A 21,783-nucleotide genomic window follows, 5' to 3' on the forward strand; every position below is an offset into this window, starting at 1 on the left:
AGTCACTCAACCCGGTTGACTGTGCTAAAACTCAACGTAGTTTCTCTATGCGACGTTCAAAATTTTCTCAAAGAATAGTGTCCGCTTGATATCTGTACCGATAAACAGTAACACTAAAGAAGTAATGGAAAATGTTTTCTACCTTGTGCCAGCTTATGTCCCTGATATGTCACTCATATGAACTTCCATAAGTCGAAAGATGTATGTAGGCCTAATGCTGATTAAGGTCGCAAACTTGTTTCTTTCGAAAATTAGGTCTCTCCGGTACATAAATCACCAATGAGAATAATTATTTGTTAAATGCTATAATTGAAATAGTCTGACTTAATGTGGTCCTTTTTAATTTTCTTTAATCTTTATTTTTATATCTTTAAATGTGCCATTCTGATTTTTCTAAAATAGAAATCTTACATCAAAATCGATTTTCTCAAACACAATTAGCTGTGCACTTTGCCGAACGTTGTTGGAATTCCTTTCTTGTTTGTTTTTTACAATCCAAGGCTGTAGTTCACGGAACTTGCGTTGTTTTAGGGCTTTTTATAACATTCCTAAATAATGTTATTGCTTAGGATAATATGACGACTAATATGTGTCTAAGTTTCACGTAACCTCAGTAAAGTTATTTCTAATTATGTTTTGGGTCAGACTCAAGAACTGATAGTTACGCAGGGCTACAATATCTTAAGAATTTCCTAAAATATTTGTGTTGTGATTTATATCAGTAGTTGACCATATTTTTACAACCAAACGGTCAGCGCTGGTCTAGAATCCTACCACATCAAACAATATTTGGGTTAGGGTGCAGGTTAGCGTTTTGGGCGCTGGTCTAGAATCCTACCACAACGAAACACCATTTGGATTAGGGTGCGGGTTAGCGTTTGGGTTAAGGTGGGTCAAGTATTATTATTAAACAAAGAATATAATAATACTTGACCCACCCACACCCGAACGCTAACCCGCACCCTAACTCAAATTTTGTGCGTTGATTTTAGAACTGTGGTAGGATTCTAGACCAGCGCCGCGTTTTGTTTAGGGTGGGTCGAGTATTATTATTATTAAATAAAGAACATAATAATACTTCACCCACCTACACCCCAACTCAGATTTTGAGGTTTGATTTCATAACTGTGGTAGGATTCTAGACCAGCGCCAAACGGTTTAATTTTAGAACGAGTTATCAAAAAGTGTTGACTCATAGATATGCATGTATTTGTCCCAAGTCGAAATTGACAAGATTTCAACTGGTTGTTCATGTAGCATTTAGCCTAAATAAATGCTACAGTTCATTAGAAAACTTGTTCAAATCTTGCCGAAATTACTAGCTTGTGTTTGTTGGACAAAATATTATGTTGGATGCTGGTCTAGACACGAGAAACCTACCACTTTTTTAACACCAACGAAAGGAGTTGGCAAAATTGAATTTGCAAGGATGGAATTAAAATGGGAGAATAAATGCGGCTCCTTTATATTTGGTACGTAAAAACCGAAGTTTTACAAATATTGCATCGGTCTGCGTTGGTCAAGTATTATTATACAAATAATGTGCGATTGGCGGTATTCATCGAACTTTTTGCATTACTTTCTACATACCAAATCGATGGAGTGCCAGATAAATATAATAATACTAGAGCCAACCAAAACCAAACGTTAACCCGCACCCTAACCCAAATAATTTGGCAATGTTAACCCCTCAGATGAAAATATGTTAGGATTCTAGACCAGTGATAAATGTTGTAAACATGTAACATTTAAATATTTCAGAAAGGATTCATGCTGATTTTCTTGAAAAATATTTTTGGTTTGCATCCCTTTTTATTATTTAACCTATTTCTTGCTTGAAATTTACAATGTAAGATTGTATAAACACTGGATTTTCTTTACTTCGTACGTAAGAGGCCAACATTACAATCTTGGTTATTTGAGCTTTTTTTTATTTTGATTTCTATATAGGTTCTTTGTATTGTTTGCAATAGGTCTAAAATTAACTAAGCTATGAATCTGGTGAACTAAATTTGAAGGTGCTCTGACATATCCGCCTTCCTCAGAATGATGAGGCGGACTGATTCATCGGCTAGCGATTCTTCGCACGGTCGTGCTTCACGACCATCAAGACCTGTTTCTTTTCCAACTGGCTCTCGGGGAATCCACGAGCTTGACAAACAAATGAAACAATTTTCTGTGGCGGATAAATACAAAAGGAATAGCTTGATAGAGTCTGATGGCCACGAAACTCCTATCACTGTTTCTAGGTATATAAATACACACACACCCTTGTGTATAAAATGTTTTTTGGTAATCCAAATACTGAATAATAGCCCAATTAATAAAACCAAGGGTAGAGGTAAATTAGCAGATTCCTGAATTGTAGCTTTTACTTTAAAACATAAACTATTTTGGTGAGGGTTAATTGTTTTCTTTATTAGTTGACAAAATGCCCTACAAAACAATTAAATAAGGCTATTGCTTTTTCTAATGTCAGTTACTTCATTTATTAGGTGTTTAAAATAATTTTTAAGCATAGTGGTAACCTAAATATCCATACCCATAGGGGTTAAACTGTGATCTAGCTATTTCAAATTTTAGTAATCATTGTCAACTGCATATCTTCATATAGGGGTTAAACTGTGATCTAGCTATTTCAAATTTTAGTAATCATTGTCAACTGCATATCTTCATACTATATTAGGAGGGGTAACCAAAATATGTCAATTAATTATGGATTTTTGAGCAAGCATGGCTAGGCTGGATACCAAATGTTCGCAATTTTTTTCAGGCATGGCAGCAATGCAAGCTCCAAAAATTCTCATCGAAATCAAACCCTGCAGCAAATACGTAGCAACCTTGATCAGTATGCAGCAGGAAACACTAATGTTCAATCACAGCATGTGAGAGATCTCATGGCAGAAATGAAGGTGGACAAGGTAAATTTAGACAAACCATGCCTTATGTTTAATTATTTTAAATTGTTAAGATTTTATTTAAATTTATATATAAAAACATGTTTTCATTTTTTTGTTTTTTGTCTAATAATAGTTATGTGATTGATAAAACTAAATAGTATCATTTTTCTTTAACATTAAAATATCATTCAGCAGTCAAATAACATAACAGTGTTTGGTATTCCTATTTCTTATGTATTTTAAAACCAAGGCAGTTATTATTTTATGGCATTAGTAGCCTTGTGTTTAATTTGATTTAAAAATGCTCATTTTATAACAATGTAACAGCAACGCTTTATACAGATTTTTTTATTGCTCAGGACACTGCCACCAAAGCACTACGGGACACCAACAGTGTTCAAGCTGCCAGAGAGAGACTCATGTCAATTTTGAGTCGCAAAATGCAGCAGGAACACAAGCATGCAGCCCCTGTGAACCAGCAGATTCAATATGGCTACCAGCAACCTAGCCCAGGTGGTCCTAATATGCTTGCTAATGTAAAATTAGCCTGTCAAATGGGGTAATCTTAAATGGCAATAACTCAATGTGAAGTTTCTATGGTTTTATTTAAAGAATTCCATAAAAATATTTTTTTACTATGTGCATGTTTTGATTTCGCTATCTGGTTTTGCATATTTCGTAGTTGGTTCGCTTGTTCTTTACCCTATGTTTGTCATCATTTACCAGCTGGTTCATTGACAGATTTTCATCAGCCCCTTGGTCGTCGCTCCTACTATGGATCTCACGAATCCCTGATGATAAGAGGAAGTCCGGATGGGGCAAGCAGCAGAGCTGAAAGTCCCCCACCCAACGGCCCAAACTCAGTCCGGCTCCTGTCAAGTCCTGGTGGAACCCACATGTATGAGCAAAAGTCATACCACAATCATAAGCCGCCCACCATGGATGGAAATTACAACCAGTATCCAAGACACTACAGGCCTGAGAATGTCATACATCGCAACACCAGGAAATGCCCAACCACCCTGCCCCCAAGTTACCCTGGAGTTGACATGCAGTCCAATCGAAACAGTGGGTCGTTTTCACCCCAAAGTTCAGACTGTGGAATTTCAGGTATTTGTCAGTTATATTTTTGTGTTCTAATATATGTGTTTACAAACTTTTAATTAACCACTTTGTATTTAATAAAAATATATAGCGTGTTGACCTTAAACTTTGTTTTTTAGGGTATAAAAAAGCCTTATTTTGGAACATATGCGTTTTTTTTAATTCTCAACCAGTTAACACTGTTGCTTCTTAAAAGAACTTTATATTTTTATGTTGATGGGTTTTTAAGCAAGATGCTTTACATGTGATTGATTGCTTTATTTACTTTTCAGGCCAGAATGTTTATCATATGACAAGAGATCAAAAGAATCGATACAGCTCCACAATGTATGTGTCTGTTTTTGAAATATCCATGACTAGTGAAGTAGTGATATATTTTAATATTTTTACTAGCATTTTATGTAACAAAATCCCCTATATCACTCAATCAATTGTTTAACTGCCATTTGGAAGGTACTTGTCACAAGTATGACTTCGATTGATAGTTAATAAGTTTATACCAGACAAAAAATACTTAATTGGTGCCAAGTACTTGTAGTCAGTGTTGTCTATATATGTATCACAGTCGTTGTTATCTTGATTGACAGAAATACAAGGTTTGAATCTATATCTATTTATATCTATATGATGCAAACTGCCAAACTTGTAGGGCGTAGTGGAATTTTTTTAAAGCTTATCATTTTGTTAGTTCTGTACTTATTTTAAGAGTTTAAATCAAAGCTTGTGAAGGCCACACGACCAGCATTGTTTCCTATTAATTTAAGGAAAGCGTCCAGACTTTAAGATATACTTGTGATTGTGCAGCATGGATGTGTCTGACCCCGAATCGTCGGATACAGGGGTTAAGCAAGGCCATGTGCAACAAATGATTCGACAGATGTCGATCAGTAATACTCACCAGCCAGGAATGCAGTCAAATAGTTCAGTGGATGACATTGACATGGCGGTGTTGACAACTTCAGCTGAGGTTTCCACTCATCAGCCAATCATAAAAGGTATCTTTTCCTATATTTTAAAAGGTTTATATTTTAGACCCATTCTTATTTATTTTCTGTTCATAAACCACTGCCACCTTGTTTTTGCAAAAATCGGTTGAAAAATATGCCTGCAATACAGAGCAACAAAACAAGTTCTTTGTGAATACTAAAAATGACCGAAAAAGGGAAAAAAAAGTTAATATTTTATTTCTGACCATATTGATAATGTTATCACTTAATCGTTTAAATGTTTAATGAACACTTTGTAATGATCATTTAGGTCAGTGTTCCCCAATGTTAGTGGTACTGCCTACCTGTGGGACCCACAGTGTGGGTGTTTAAGAGTTACAAGGGGATGTCAAGAGTTTTTTCTTTATTTTGTGGCTGCCAAAACCACATTTGGCGGCGTTCATAAAAATCCTTCCACAAATTAATCTATTTAAAACATGCTGCAACGTACAGTATTTTGTTATTTTGGCCTGCACAAAATGTACTGTTTAAGCCTATATATCAGGGTAGCCAACAGTGGGAGACTAAAGAGCCTTGTTTCGTCTTTAAAAGTGTTTTGTTAAATACCAAAAGCCACATCACCAATTGGCGACGACTTAGTCAAGTTGCATGTGCTGTGACCAGGGCTTTGGAGCCTGAACCCCGGAGCCGTGGATGTTTAACTGAGCAGGAGCTGGAGCCAGTTGTTTAAAAAATAGCTCCGGCTCCGATGTATTTCATAGGATGATATGCTACTAGCCTTTCACTAATATCTGAATTCACATAATTTAACAGCAACCCTTCACAAAATTAGGAATTGTTGCCTCTTTGGCGCACCTTTTCTAAATAACCATTGTGGTGTTTCGTTTGTGAATATTTTAAAATGTTAGATATTGCAAATTAAGCGTTCAGCCTTAAACCTCAGTGTTTGACGTAATGGAGCCGGAGCAGTGGTATCAATAAGCTCCGGAGCTGGAGCTAACCTATGATAAAAGAGAGCTCTGGAGCCGGAGCCATTTAACATTTACGCGTGCTCTAAAGCCCTGGCTGTGACCACTATACACAGAAAGCTGCATATGGCTCTCTATCAATTGCTGTTCAAGCCCAGAGCCCTATACAATGTGTTTCATCATGATTGCTAACCTGTGTTTTTTTATGTGTGGCCACAAAAATGTTTGCATATAATGCAAAAAGTGTTTGGTTGTTCCGGGCAGTGACAAATAAGATGTGGGGTAATGCTTAGAATAATTTTGCTTTTTATTTATTTTTTCAATTGGTTGCAAATAATGTCTACAAAACAACAACTACAGAGGTGGCCTTTAATCTTTTAAATTACCCTTTTTATTCTTGTTGTAATTTTTCATTTTAATTAACTCTTTTTTTTACCTTGTGTTTTTTAAATGTATAAAATAACCTATATTCATCATCAACACTTAATTACAGGAAATGCTCCATAAAATTCTTTTTAAGTTTAGACTGAATCGCAATCCTCTATTTACCTTCACACAAATCTTGTTTGGCTTTTTGGTAGCATGTGTGTCTTCGTTTAACAGTGAAAATGTTTGTCAATTTAAACCACAGATAAATGCGTTTTTTTCGTGTGTAAATTCTTAAAGCAAACTCAGTTTAGCCAAGGTAATTTTACAAAAAGTCCCATTTTAAAGTTGTAATGCCACCCCCAACGGCCAACAAGTGTGTTGTAGTACGTACGGGTGTTAAAAGAATTCGTCTTTCCCAAGGAGGGTCAAAAAAAAAAAAAATGTTGGGAAACTCTGATTTAGGTAATGCAGTACATTATCCTCATGATCTTTAATAAACAACTTGTAGTGAACTTGTGATTGCAATAGAGGCATTTTTTCATTTTTTGTAGGTTTTTAAACTAGCAGTAATCTCTACAAGTTAAACTTTGATAGTTTATAAACTTTTGATTTTAAAGTTATTTGCAAACACTACAGGTTCCTCTGGTAACAGCCAGTTTCCTGGAAGCAACAGTCAGACAGGCCACTCCTCCTATGTACGCCCTCCTCCCAGCTACAATGCCACACAGCATCACCACCTAATGAGGATGACACAACAGCCAATGTATCACCGTAAGTACACATTGTATTTTCTATTAATTGCCTTATGTTATACCTTTTTATTTGTCAAATGATCTAAACTATTTTATATTTCCATGCCCATGGTATGTATTTTTGTAACGATAAGCAGGCATACTTTTTGTTTTTAATTTGTGGAGTTGTTCAGTGTCGAAAATGGTTGGTTATTCAACTTCCAACAAAACGTTTCATGAACCAATTAAATTACCATTCTATAGACTACCTAATAAATGGCTTCCATCCACAAATATGTGATTTTTTTCCGCTGGCAGAATAAAAAATTTGGCCTGCATTAGAAAATAAGGCCGGTGTGAGTTTTCTTTTATTATTTCATTTAAAAATTGTTTTTAATTATGGTTTAGCTACACAGAGCGCCACAGGTTATACCCACATGGAAGCAATGCAACAACAGCTTCCTGATACAAGGCAGCAACAAGCCAATAGGTTTGTAATTACTTCCTATGTAGTGATGGGTTTCTATAAAACGCTTACAAATAACAGCAGTAACTCCCATTATCAATCAGCTGATGTTTTCTATTTTTTATGGCTAAATATTATTATTACCTATTTTGTTTGTAAAATACCATTGCAATTAATATGTCTATCCCAATGGTAGGATTTATGCATAGGTTTTTTTGAACGAAGTTAGTTTTTTTGGCAAATCAATAAAATATTACCAGTGTAAAGTTAGCAATTAATATGTCTATCCAATTGGTAGGATTTATCTAATGCATACTGGTTTGAACTAATTTAATTTTATGACAAATCAATGAAATATAAATTTGTGTAAAATTAGCAATCTTCTACATTTTTCGGGCAAACTCGTTAACATGCATTGTGACCACAATCCACAATAATTTGTTGTTTTTTTGTCAGAACAATTGATTCTGCCAGCTCAGCCATCAATAGTGCCTTGTCCGGTAACATTCACACTTTTGATGCCTCTGGTGCTAGTGGACTTTATGTGAGGCAGAACGGTGACATCGGAATGTCAAGGAACGGATACAGTGCCGAACAACTTCACATGGAGAGCTCTGACCATTCCAAGCGTAACCCGCCCCCATCTTACAGCCAGGTTTGTTGGACTACTGTCTTAATTAGGGTTACAACATAATTTGGGAATAAATAGGGTTTTTTTGCTCCAGGATTCTGTACACCCAAAAGTATGCCTTTCAGTCGATTTTTAACTATGTAGCACTAGTTTTTTCTTTGCGGTACATTTATGCGTTGAAATTAAACAAAATAAAAAAGATTTTCCCATCTTTACAGATTCCACGGCAACCAACTACAGCATCCCAAGCTGGAATGCAGGTGGAACCCACAATAGGTAGGAAAACTCTTGCTGTTCTTTTTGTAACTCTTCACTAGTTTTGTAATATTCAATTGGATTGGATTGCTCAATATAATGACGTTGTTATATCGGGATTGTTGCAGGAAATCCACAAGCGTTCGCTGACCCAGGAAGACAAAGCACTGCCTCTCAGTTTGTAGTTTCCAACCAACCCTACATTTCAAGCAAAAAAACGCGAACTTCTGCAACGGCAAACAGGCGGTAATTATTTACTATGTCCTATATACTGCAGTGAAGCAGAGAATACGTGTTTTTGTTTTTGCTGTTTCTTAAACTAATATAATAATGAAAAAAGTTAAGTCTGTTACTAAATGCAACTTGCAAAATCTCTGCCTTTTTACAAGAACTACTGAGTAGTTGCTCTGATAAACAAATAAGTCGTGCATAACAAACTATTGAAATGTTCACTAATGGGTATTTTTGTAAAAAACAATTGCCATCTGCAACTCCGTTTTTTCTAGTGATCGTTTGAGATTTTTACAATCAGTAAAGCTAATTTCTCAAGTATGAGAAGTTCTTCGCTGTAACGACTAATCTACGTAGCTTCATTGGGAGCTGGCTGGCAAACGACCATAGCACCGTTGCCGGCTGCATTCTGTTCGTACATACAACCTAATTTGTAACCTTTCTCTTTGTTTTCTCTTTTCAATTTATAATGTTTTGCGTAATTTGATAGGTTCAAGTCAACCTTAAAAGTTTACAATTTGTTTGACACAGGCAAACCACCCGCTCAACATGTGTGAAACCTTTATTTAAACTCCCGCTCAAGTACAGAAATCGCGTTGAATCCAATGAACAAATCAGTGACAATAAATAAGTAAAAGCCGTACGTTTTGCGCAGGGAACCGCCTCCATACGTTGGCGGCAGCGGGCAGCAGCAGCAACAACAACAGCAGGCTCAATCCCAAGCCGCGCCTGCTTCGGTTCCCCAAAAGCTGGCGGTGGACATTGCGCAGGCCACCAACACAAACAGCGCAACCAGCAGCAAGTCGAACACGCAGCCGCGCGGCGGAAAGCCCAGTCCCACGTCGAACATCACCGACGCTTACCTATTCGCCGTTGACAGCAACAAGGTGGTGATGCGCCATCCCAAGTCAAAGGACCTCGAGCTAGTAAAAGGCGCCGCCAAAGTTACCAACAAACGACATTCGGGCGGATCTTTCACGGCGGCTCCCAGCTGCAAACAGATGAACAATCGTTGGTCAGACAACTCGGTCCAGTCGGTTCACTCCGACTCTAGCCAGGAGCAGTCACCACTCTTTCAGGTTGACCCTGCGACCGAAAAGACGATCAGCACGTCGCCGGTGCCCGTTCGTCGCGGCATCAAGCCCGAACCCACGTCCGCCCAGCAAAGGTGAATTTTGGCGCTTCTGCTTAAGTACCGTGGGTTTGACGATTAACGGTATATGAGCAAACAATGATTGCGTTTAAAACACCTACCGCTTCGCACCGCCCTTACTCTCTTTGCAAAGCTTTCGCATCGCCCTTACTTTCTTTGCAAATTGAATGTTTTTAAATGCTACAGAATCGTAATGTATCATTTCAGATTGCATGTACACTTTTGTACACTGATTCAACTCGAAGTAGGGTGTTTACCAAAAATTGAATTTAAATGGAAAAATGTCCCACTATTGGCGTAAACATAGCATCAATTTTGCCTGCTACCACGTACAAATAAAATAGAAGAAATTCCATAGACAGAAAATATGGTAGACATATTAAATTCACAAACGTTCCAGTTGCGGTCACAAGATATTAGTCATAAAATTTAATATGTCTACCATGTTGTCTATTTATACAATCTACATATTTTTGTTGTGTGAAAACGTGACAGTCTGACAGCAATATATCTTGCGTCTCTAAAGCTTTATGGTGCCTAGATTATCAAAATTTTAAAACACTAGCTTATCCTCGTATTAGTATGTAATTGCAGTCTCGATCAATACCGTACTAAATTTGCAATTATCTCCATCATCTTCACGTATTTTCATTTAAATTCACAGCCGACTTCTGGCGACGAGCCAAGACGGTACCGACTCGGATTGGGACGAAGAGTCGGGGGTTGACTCCAGCGGCCCCGGCGAACCCCAACTGCCCCCGTTGGCCACCAAGACGCGAAGGGTAAAGAAGTACTCGCCCGAGGCCTACAAGTTCTACATGGAGCAGCACGTCGAGAACGTGATCAAGGGATACAAGGCGAGGACCAGCAGACGTTGGCAGCTGGAGAAAGAGATGAGCAAGGTAAGGTACTGCTTGTGTTTGGCTTAAGGCACGGTTCTTAAACTGGGCTTAGGGGATCCATGAATTAGTTTTAGGGGGTCCATTAAGCCCCAATTAAAATATTAGTGTACATTTAAAAAGTAATCATTTTTCAAAGAAAGAAGTTTAATTAAAAACAAAACGGTTTTGCACTGACTGTATTTGGATTCCATTTCACTTTTCACCTTAAAATAAGTAGTTATTTACGATACGACAATCTTCGCAAAATCACTTAACTTACTGTTCAACTAATAACATTGAAATTTGGTGAAATGCAATCGTTAAGCAAATCATTTAAGTTATAATTGCACCTCTGTCATTCTGATCGATTCACTTCACTTGTAATATTCTGATACTTGGGGTTCACAGCACCTTGATTGAATGCCAGCCTTATATTGTTTGCAAGAATACAAAACAGGTCGACACTAAATTAAAATCACTACTGGGGTAATTTTCTCTTAGTAAATGAAACCAATATACAGCAGTTTCAAGGTGGCAAAACTGATGTGTAAACTAGACGTCACTCTTTTATGGCAGTTCTGCCTTCCCGAAGACGCCAAGTCGGAAATGCGAAAGATGCTCTTCAAAAAGGAATCCAACTACATTCGCCTGAAACGAGCCAAGATCGACCTGGACATGTTCCACATGATCAAAAAGATCGGCCACGGCGCTTTCGGAAAGGTACGTCCTGATTGTTTCACAACTATCGCAACTGGATGCCACCTGTCAATATACGAAACTGCGTATCAACTAATGCGCTGTGATGGCAAAACGCTTTACGATGTCTTTTAATGACGCAATTAAAATAAATTATCGACAAAACAGAGAAAAAAGAAGAAACGTGGCCAAGGCGCTACCACTTAGCCCCTATATAAATTATAGAATCATGCTAAGCAACTGCATCAAACACATATTATATGCACCGTCTGACATTATTATGTTAATATTTTTTACTATTTCTTGTGTCTTTTGACTGATTTTGTAGCTCTAATGGTACTTTACCAAGAAAAAGTGCAAGTTTTTCATTAATTTTGAACCTATATTATTGAACCTTTTCGTTGTCATTTTTACGTTGTTTAGAACTTTCGTATGTGAGATGATTTTATAAAACGTTGACTAAATTGTACGTTAAACTAGCGATGTGATTCTGTTGTTCAGGTTATGCTCGCGAGAAACAACGTCAGCAACAAGCTTTACGCAATAAAGTTTCTCAAGAAAAGCGACGTGCTGAAAAGAAACCAGGTATATAGATCGACTTGTTACACAAAACTAGTGTAGCTTCACACACACCTTAAGCAAACAATACATACAACATAACTAAAATGTTGGTACTATTTACGGGTACAAAAATATAAAAATGTTTTATTTAAGCAGTTTAAATGTTATACCAATACTTATAAGACTGCGTCGGATTTTGGCTATTTTTTGTTATGAAATCCAATAGTAGCATTCAATTTGCGTTGTATTTCCATCCTTTGAAAGTAAATTTCTTAAATTTCGAACCCATCGTATGCTATAGTCGACTGGTCAGTGGTCCAGTCGACTGTAAAGTTAAATTCGCTATCTATATTTATTGTGAGAAAACAACTGTGGGCGTAAATTAGGACAGATTACAAACTTTGTTAAATACGTTTGTAACATACAAATCGCACACGTTTTTCAGATAGTCAGCTTCGCGAATACAATTCGCACTATTAATTACTATAATCGACTGGTCAGTAGTCACACCTAATTTCTCGTTTTCGATCACAAGGTGGCGCACGTGAAAGCAGAGCGCGACATTCTGGCTGAGGCGGACAACGACTGGGTAGTGAAGCTCTACTATACCTTTCAGGTAAAATCTTGTGAACGATGAATTGCGCGTTTAAAATCAAATGTCCGCGAAACAAATTGCACGCCTGCTAAATTAAACTCCATCCCCCGTTAAACTTGGTTACTGGTTAGGTATGCAGTTTATAAGTTGTCTCTTGTTAAATTTCGATTGTCCGCATCGACATTTCTTAAGAACAGCTGTGTTTAATATTTAAAAACAAAAATAACCTGCTTTACTACTAAAGAGCGCTTGTTTACGCTAATTGCAGCTTTACAATGTTTACTTAAGTTTGTCCATTCCTTAATCGACAATAGTCATAAATTTAAAATAAACAATTAGGCTACGTCGAAATATAAAAATGTCATTGAGATGTCAAGCGGCGTTGTCTTATTTTATTAAACGTCAGTTGTGTTTCATACATATAAGCGAAGGCGCTACAGATAGACCGTCAGAATTGTTCTAGAGGTGCGTCGCCTTTTCCAAACGAAAAAGCCAAAACTGAGAATCGCTTTGTATTTCTCGTGCGGCAATCTATTAACTAGTCGCACACGTAAAACGCCCCCGCCTTGTATCTGAGCAGTCCGCTCATTATTATCCACCAGCACGAAACGCCTTTCAACGGTTTGCGATCGTGTTACCCGCCAGCCTTTTGTCCGCCTCTCGTTCTCAAACAATGACTTTGCGAATGTGGCAGGACAAGGAAAATCTCTACTTTGTGATGGATTTCATTCCGGGCGGCGACATGATGAGTCTGCTCATCAAGAAGGAAATCTTCAACGAGTCACTGGCGCGATTTTACACCGCCGAACTCACCCTGGCGCTAGAGAGCGTACACAAGATGGGATTCATCCACAGGTAGACACTTGCTCTGGTTTGGAAATGTTGGTCACCATTTTATTCTAACGCACACCATTTACTTATTTTTTTTTTATTGCTCAAAAAGTGTTTTTTTGTTTGTCACATAGATACTCGCAGTGTGGTTTGTTTGCAGTATGTATAATGTTTATTAGCCAAGTGTTGAAACGTTTTATTTAATATTTTTTGTGTGGAAGAACTTTTTTAACCGAAAAGACTCGCATTGTTTCAGTTGTATTCATATACCTTTCGAGGTAAAAAAATTAAATGGCTCGTGCCATAAATTACATCTATGATCTATTATACCCGAAAATAGATATAGCTCCACCAGGCAACATATCAATAGATAGAAATCGCTCTTCTGGTGTAAACGAAGTGTAAAGAAAATTAAGAACGATTTTCATCTATTATTACTACTTGTTTTAGATGTAAGGTCCAAACAACATTGTTAGTGGCAGAACAACGTTTTAATTTTGTGCATTAAAATTCAAACGTTGCCAAATCGAATCTGTACAGCATTTGACTTATTTTTTCACGCTGTTTTCCACAGGGACATCAAGCCTGACAACATCCTGATCGACCGCGACGGTCACATTAAGCTTACCGACTTCGGCCTTTGCACCGGATTCCGCTGGACGCATGACTCCAAGTTCTACCAACGCGACGGTAATTTGTTCGCCCCGCAAGCTACGAATCCCTGCAGAATCTTTCTTGTCGCAACCGTACACGAGAATATGGCGCGAAAGAGCTTGCTCGAAATTAAGCTAACACTCCTTTCGGCGTTTATGCGTCTCCTGAACTTCAAAAAGTTGGCTTTCCGCTGTTTAACGCTCTTGAAGGTCAAATAATATAAAAAAATTAGCCCAAAACAGACTGAAAAACCAGGATTTTGTAACTTTAGACACAATAACGAGCGGTCTATTGCCCCCAAGACTAGTTGTGCAACAATATAACTACAACACAACCCAAAAATACTTATGGCTTAAAAAAGGTAAAAACACTGCCGAAGACCAATAGATAAATTTGACCCGCAATCCTTTGTTGTTCAGGTGGTCACGGGCGGCAGGACAGCATGGACTTCAGCAATGAGTGGGCAGACGTTCCCCTCAAACCACTGGACCGGAGGCGGATAGAGGATGCCAACAGACACGTGGCCCGATCACTGGTCGGCACGCCCAACTACATCGCACCTGAAGTTCTGCTGCGCGAAGGTAAGTCTCTTTTTGCGACACGATGCTGGTTTTGCGAGTTTTTTTAAATGTGTCTTTTGCAAGCGTATGAATTTTTTTTTGTTTAACTTTCTAAAGCCATACGGGATATAATTCATGTAAAAAAAAACGAAGTATTGCAGCTATTTTTGGTTGAAATCTAATGTTAGCCCTGTAAGGCAGTGGTTCTCAACCTTTCATGGCTCACGGCATCCCTCAAAAAGAATAAATAGATTTTCGGCACCCCGACTAGAATTTTTGTTGAGTAATTTACTGAAATGTCACTATAAATGGAACTGGAACAACACAATCAATATAAAACATGTAGGAAAATGTCGTTTGATATAACCGTATCCAATCGTATACATTTGTATGAAGAAGCTTACCAATTCAGCTAAAATCAGATTTAAAAAAATTCGCAATACCTATCGGCACCCTTGAGCATTAAAAATGGTACACCAGGGCGCCGCTGCATTCCGCTTGGAAACCATTGACTGTAAGGTAACGGTACCCATGGTCACTAAAAATAATAAATCGGTTTCCAAATTTGTGGGGTTAAAACAAATAATATGTTAAAGCTGACACCAATAACATCAAGTCTTTGTACGCAGGTTACAACCAGCTGTGCGACTGGTGGAGTGTTGGCGTTATTTTGTACGAGATGGTGGTCGGTTGTCCGCCCTTCCACTCAAACTCGCCGTCCGAGACGCAACTAAAGGTAGGCTGAGTCTTTTTAACCCGTTTTCAAGCCCTAAACACACTTTTTATTTGGCGCCTTTTTCAAGTAGATTGGTTTAGGGTAGTCTATTGAGGTCAGTTTACATAAAGGCACCCAAAACAGCAATAAAAAAGGATTCCTTTGTGCCCATTTTACACACCGACCTGTTAAAGTAACTGCAAGCATAGTACAAACTGGCACTTTTTAGGGACTTTTTTTTCAATTTCATTTTATTTTTTATTTGGTAGTTTCTACTTTTAATCGAACTTTAAGACTGAAAAACCACTAGGACTGAAATTGAATAACTCTATTGTGGAATTACATCGAACTAAAATCGACTAATACCTTAGAGTCGAGACTCGAGACAAGACCCTAAGCAGCCAGAATAATATCTAAACAACTTTTTCACTAACTCACATTATAACCCTACGTATGGCTACCCCCAACCCCAAACAAAGGCGAACAACAGTCCAGTGCTAAAAAAGCAGCGGACCGATATTTGAGCCGATCTTTTCAGACAGGTTTAAGTTGGAGAGTCTTATTCCGCCGTCGATGTTACTATGTATTTGTCTTTTATAATGTCGAGTGGTCTGAATACTACGTTATCAGAGGGCAATCAGGTGGCACTATACGAAAACAAATTGTGTTGCAATTTTGACAGAAAAAAGCTTTTTCAATTAGGCTTCTTATAGTGCCAACCTATTTAGACTTAGACAAATACAACCATTTACAAAGATATGTTATCATTAGGGCCATTTTTATTTTAACCTAAAAAAACATTTTTTTAGCTTTATTTTTATCAAATTTTAACTTTATTTTAACCTAACGAAATTGCTTATTTGTGGAGGCCACAGTTCTTCCTTGAATTGATGCCAGTTACCCAAACATAATATGTTGTCGATTTTAGACCCAAACGTGATATTTTGTCGCAAAGGCAAGTTGTTTTATGGATTATAAAAGTGCGTCGTGTTTTGGGCGATAGATTTAGCTTGCTTAGGCCTTTTCGTATTACAGAATGTCAGTAGGCTATTTCTAAAATTCAAATTGTTCATCTTCGAAAAGACCACGTTTATGAAGATAAAGTGTTTTATAAGAATTATTTAAATACGTAACAATAAAAAAAAATAGACAATTTGCGATAAAAGTTACCGCTGATCCAAGTGGGCACTGTGACATTTTGCCTGCTTTTATGGGTTAATATGGTTTAATTGTGTCGCAGTTCCTGATTTACGACGATTTTTACAAAAATTACTCTCAAGAAACAAACAAACTTTATCAAAAGCTATAACATGACATATTTTGACTTTATTAAAAAAATTTAACTTTATTGTAAATTTTAACTTTATTTTAACCTATAAAATTCTTAGAAACAGTCCCCTAGGTGCTGAAAACAACTTTATTCTTTGATTCGTGGACAGACGAGGTCCTTAAAAAAATTTAACTTTATTGACTTTTGCGGGCCCTAGTTATCATAGATAGTTCTGCCTTACACATTGCTGCTTTATGGATCCTGTTGTGTGTTACTCTTTTTAACAGGTGCATGCTTGCCATATGTCTGGGAATTAGGCTTGACTTACTAATCTAAAAGGATTATTCGGCAACTGTCTGTAAATTGTCCAAGGGAGGAAATAACTACTATAGACCCAACGTGTATCTCCCGAGTCCCGATTAATTCTCCTATTCTCCCCCGTAGGTGGTAAACTTCAAGCACTACCTGCGCATCCCGTCCAAGCCTCGCCTGCATCCGAGCACAGTCGACATCATCACTCGTCTCTGCTGTGACCAGAGCGAGCGAATCGGAGGCGCGGCCGAAGTGAAGCAGCACGACTTCTTCGCGGGCCTCGACTGGCAGCAGCTGCGACAGATGGAGGCGCCCTTCGTTCCCGAGGTAAGGCTCTTTTTATTTTTCTCTTTTTGGGTTGATTTTTTAGCTTTCGTTTTCGAGTAAAACTTTTTGTGTTTGTCGGGTACAGTAGTTTTTTTTTTCTTTTTTTCATTAATTGACCCGTTATAGTCGGCTTTGGTTTCCGGGTTGAACTAGACATATTTTTAGATTGTGTTCGCTAGGCCGTCCAAAATCAGCCTTTATTATTAAAGAAAGTTTTGATGGTATTTTCTTTAACCACTCGCTTTCCTATAAATGCATTTATTTTGGCAAGCTTTAATTGTGCATACTGTTTTTAACTATGATTTAAGTGTAGTGCTTTATTCACCCGTGTAAAGTTTTAAACGTCTTAATTAACTAATTAGCCCTGCAAGCTGCAACCACCACATTCCCCCGAAATATCAACCTGCTTTATTTTTGCATGTATCAGCTGGAAACAACTGCTGTTGTACATTGAGTTTGTAAATCTCAATTGTATGTGAATTTTTTCGGCGGTCGATAACATTTGCCCCGCGTTTCTACAAGTGAATAGCGTAAAACAACGCTCTAATCAATGTCGGATTTATCTTGCTAGACTGCCGCCAATGTTAAACCTTTCATCACAATTAATCCACGCGAACATATAAGCACCTGTCAATAACCCTTTGTCGGGCGTGATATATTTCGATTGGCGTTTAAGCGCAAAAATGCCCGATAGTCATTGTCTTTTGCGCTTTCTGTCAATGCTAAAAGCCTTGAAAATGCCAGACAACGTCAACCACCGTTTAAAGTGCTCCGACGGCTTCGTATCTGTCCTTGAACTACCCGCTTTGAATGACTTTAATTACCCGGCCGGATTAAGACCTTTTGTTCCCCCAACCCGAGGCATTCCAAAACGCACTAATTCTCTTAACTTTAAGTGGGACCCTGGATACCGTTCGTCAAACACAAGTTCATGTCATTTGAGTTCTGTATCACCTGTAAGCCTAATGCGAGATCGCTTATTTGTAAAATTCCATAAAATAATGAGTATAAGAAATCATTCTACAAGTTTTCCTTTATTTAGTACAATAAGGTTTTCGGTTTCGGGTAGTTATGTGGCTTTCTACAAAGGTGAAAATTCAGTCGTTAAAAATTCGCACAGTAGTCTGAGAAAATAAAATGTTAAATGTCCTGGTATGTTACATAGTGGCATGCGCACGGTAAAAACTCAAATAAAATACTCCCTCCCCCCTTACTACAGCAAGATTTTTAAATGATGGACATGGAAAACAATGCTTTATCATTGTAATTTTCAATAGCGCTTGTCGTTAATTCGATCAAGATCGCCCCTTCAACTGCACTTCTTTCTATTCGTCCTCGAATGTGCTTCCGCTTTGCTGAGTACCCTGGATTAAAATCTCGATCACTTGAATGGCGTTGTACGCGCCACTATCTCGATATCAAATGGCAAGCATGACGAAAACGAGTAAAGGTCACACAATCGTTTGTCACTGTCCGTCTTTCGACAATGAGCTTGTCAATCATGTCACGTTAGAATATATTATAATTGACAACCGGAATAAATCGTTTTCCACTGATGTAAAACGTACCGTTTTCCCTGATTTCCATAACAAGCCGAACTTACAAAATTTAAGTTATGTACGTCCGCAAAACGCAATGCTCTTGAGATAAATACTTGCAGGCGCGCGATAACCCCACTTAAATTTCTATTCATTTCCACGTTACGTTTTTGGGGAGTGAAGGGGGAAATTAATGTTTAAAACAAGATATAGCTTTTAAGGTAGTATAAAAAATAAAAAAGCGATTCTACCGGTTAAAATATGACAGCTGTAAATAAACTTTATATTATTGCATTTTACATATTGTTAAGTTTTGTTAACGAGCTTGTAAACCCGTTGAGTACATAAAATAATTCCGAACACAAAATCGAATGGTTTTAATAGTAAAACGAAACGAAAAAGCCACTCGAAAAACATTACAGCACATAAAGAAGACTGACATCCCGATGTTTAGGGCCTGTCCAGTTAACAGGTTTCTTCGCTCGTAATTGTCTTTTCAAACATATTTTTTCCGCTTCCAGATTTTTTTTCGGTGTGCCTTAGTGTTATTACACTTAAACAGCATAACAGAAAGAAGGACAAGAATAAAAAATAGCACATATCAAGAAGCGACAGGTTGGGCTAAAGGCCAGCCCAATTAACTTAACGAGTTTTTCAGAATTTAAAGCAGAATATACTCGGATTGTTTTATTTAACTTCTTGGTGGCCAAATGGTTTAGGTTTGTTCTCACGATGTAATCTGGTATTGATATTTTTGCCGATTTTGTTGAGAAGTGCGACTTAAAGAGACAGAATATACACATATGTGTAATATATTCGGCAGACAAACAGGCCAAATTTTCATTGAAAAACTACATGATTTTAGGTAAAAAAAAATATAAAAAACAAACATAGAAAGCATCGGTAATGTGTTTGCTCACTTACAATGGATAACAAACCGCGTACATAACAGTTCCAAACCGGAGAGTTACAGGGTTCTTTTTCCCTTTTATCAGATTCGTTTTCTGGAGGACACGTCCAACTTCGACCTGCCACCCAGCGGCGAGAACAGCACGCTGAACCTGGGCACTTGCGGCGCCAACCTGAACAACGGCACGCTCAAGCTGGCGCCGGGCGAGCACGCCTTCTTCGAGTTCACCTTCAGACGCTTCTTCGACGAGGACGGCCACGCCCAGTCATCAGTTCCCCGACGCTACTGCGACGAGTACTACCCCGCTCTGCCTCCAGACGACGAGCAAGGGAACGAACAGCAGCAAGCACAACAGCGTCGCTGCTCCGACTCGCTCTATGTGTGACGTGGAGCGTTTCAACTCCAAATTAACGTCACCCGATTTTGGGCCGCGGGTCGAAACGCTACAAAAAGGCGACGCGTGATGGGGTGGCGGGGATAATGCACGCGAGGTTGCAAGGTTGGCTCGCAGGGCCACAGCCGTGTGCGTGCTTCGTTAAGATAACAAGAGTATTTTTTGACGAAGCATGTTCGCGATTGTTTCGATTAACAACAAAATGGTTATTCATCAATTTGTCAGGTCTGTATATTTAAGATTGAAAAGCGAATTTGACCGTAAGATAACTGTTTTTGCATCAATGAAAAGTGTTAACGCAAAAGGCTGGAGGCGAAATGAGACGCCAATTGTTAGTCCTGCGTTGCTTTTTTGAATTTAGCCACCTGCATCAGACACCAAAGTTCATATACCAGCGGCGCGTGTTACCTAGCTTTCTCGTATTAGAGGTCGTTTCTCTATGGTGGCCGTCTGTGCCATTTTGTCATATCATATATATTTATAAAATTGTTTATTTTTGTGTTGTTTTTAGCCTTGGCAAACACATTTCGCGAAGTAGTTGATTTTACCGCAGTGCATTTCAACTTACAGTTCGTCGCTTGGTACAGCACTCGGCAAGCCTCACGACTTTGTATTTTTTAGGCGCTAAACTTTGATTTTTCAAAAACTGTACAGAAAGTTTAGCATTTTGTACTGTTGAACGCACCATCTTGTTTGGCCCTATCGCCAAGTTGAAACGTTAACATTTTTGTTGTTTAAAGCGTCATGTTTGAGGATAAAGTGGCCTAACCAACAGTGACGGCGTGCCGTTTTTTATTGGCAGAAACGCCTTTTAAAAGTTTTTGTACTAGGCAATTCTCGTTACGACACACCTATCCTTTCGCAACTCGGTTATTGCTTGAAACGAACGTATTGGTTTTCGTTTTTCGCGTTTCCGTGCCTTTAGTTACTTACCTTCGTGTTGTTCTGCGCGTAACGACGTTATTTATATTCCAAACAAAAATATAACTTAGCCGGGTTTATCAAATCAATTTTTTTCACTGGTTTCTAAAATCCTATGTATATCTGTTTTGCAAATTATCGTGTTGTTGTATATTTCTCTTAGAAGCCAAATATTTGTTTTATTTTTGCATCGGCGTTTTCATGAGGTTGCATTGTTGAGTATAGAGAACGAGACGGATTGCGAAGCGTTTCGGTTGCAATGCATTAGCTTTTTACATTTCTGGAACTAAAATTTTGCTAAATAAACAGTGCAGCTATTTCTTTGCACCCAGCTTTCCAGGTCGAAAAACGATGTTTTTGCGTTGCTGGATTAAATTTTTAGAAATGCAGAAATCTTTGGACCAATGGTTGTGCGCTGGCCGCCACAGTTAAACATTGTGTTTAGCTGCAAAGAAAACTGTTCTTTTCATATTACGAAAGCTCAATTGATCTAATTATTTCTGTATTCACAAACTTATTTCGTTTATTTAAATTCTGAACTCGCTTTCAAACAGAATCTTTGTTTTTTGTAAAATCATCGCATTTAACCGTATAAAGTTAGTAGTCAAGTGGTTTATAACTTGGTAAATTATTTTGTGATGTGCTTTGCTTCGCTTATGTTGGTGTTTTACTGGTGCCTTAGTGGTCGTTTGTGGTGCGTACACCCATTCTTATATACTTTTTTACCATTTTACTGTCTGGTGCGTGTCTTTTCCGTGTCATATCACGATGCCTCGGTCGTTTATTTTTGACTCTTTTTTTGCCATGTTTTAGTTCAAATAAACCGTACTACATGTATCGTGTCGGAAAATTGCTCAAACACT

At 38.0% G+C, this 21,783-nt stretch overlaps 1 protein-coding gene across 1 annotated transcript; it reads left to right on the plus strand.

Moving 5' to 3' along the window:
- Positions 1 to 1,960: 1,960 nt before the first annotated feature.
- On the plus strand, positions 1,961 to 21,741 carry LOC146137889 (uncharacterized). The gene is made up of 22 exons (XM_083394464.1): positions 1,961 to 2,249; positions 2,774 to 2,921; positions 3,260 to 3,413; positions 3,642 to 4,010; positions 4,277 to 4,331; positions 4,809 to 4,999; positions 6,925 to 7,059; positions 7,428 to 7,509; positions 7,942 to 8,140; positions 8,335 to 8,392; positions 8,500 to 8,617; positions 9,258 to 9,770; positions 10,420 to 10,657; positions 11,213 to 11,356; positions 11,834 to 11,917; positions 12,429 to 12,509; positions 13,183 to 13,343; positions 13,894 to 14,009; positions 14,393 to 14,554; positions 15,163 to 15,269; positions 16,963 to 17,157; positions 19,691 to 21,741. Exons 1-22 carry the CDS (start codon positions 2,047 to 2,049, stop codon positions 19,988 to 19,990), a joined length of 3,813 nt encoding a protein of 1,270 aa, XP_083250590.1. The 5' UTR covers positions 1,961 to 2,046; the 3' UTR covers positions 19,991 to 21,741.
- The last annotated feature ends 42 nt before the right edge of the window (positions 21,742 to 21,783 follow it).

Source organism: Ascidiella aspersa, chromosome 7, assembly GCF_963924565.1.
Source record: "Ascidiella aspersa chromosome 7, kaAscAspe10.2, whole genome shotgun sequence".
NCBI classification, from domain to species: domain Eukaryota; kingdom Metazoa; phylum Chordata; class Ascidiacea; order Phlebobranchia; family Ascidiidae; genus Ascidiella; species Ascidiella aspersa.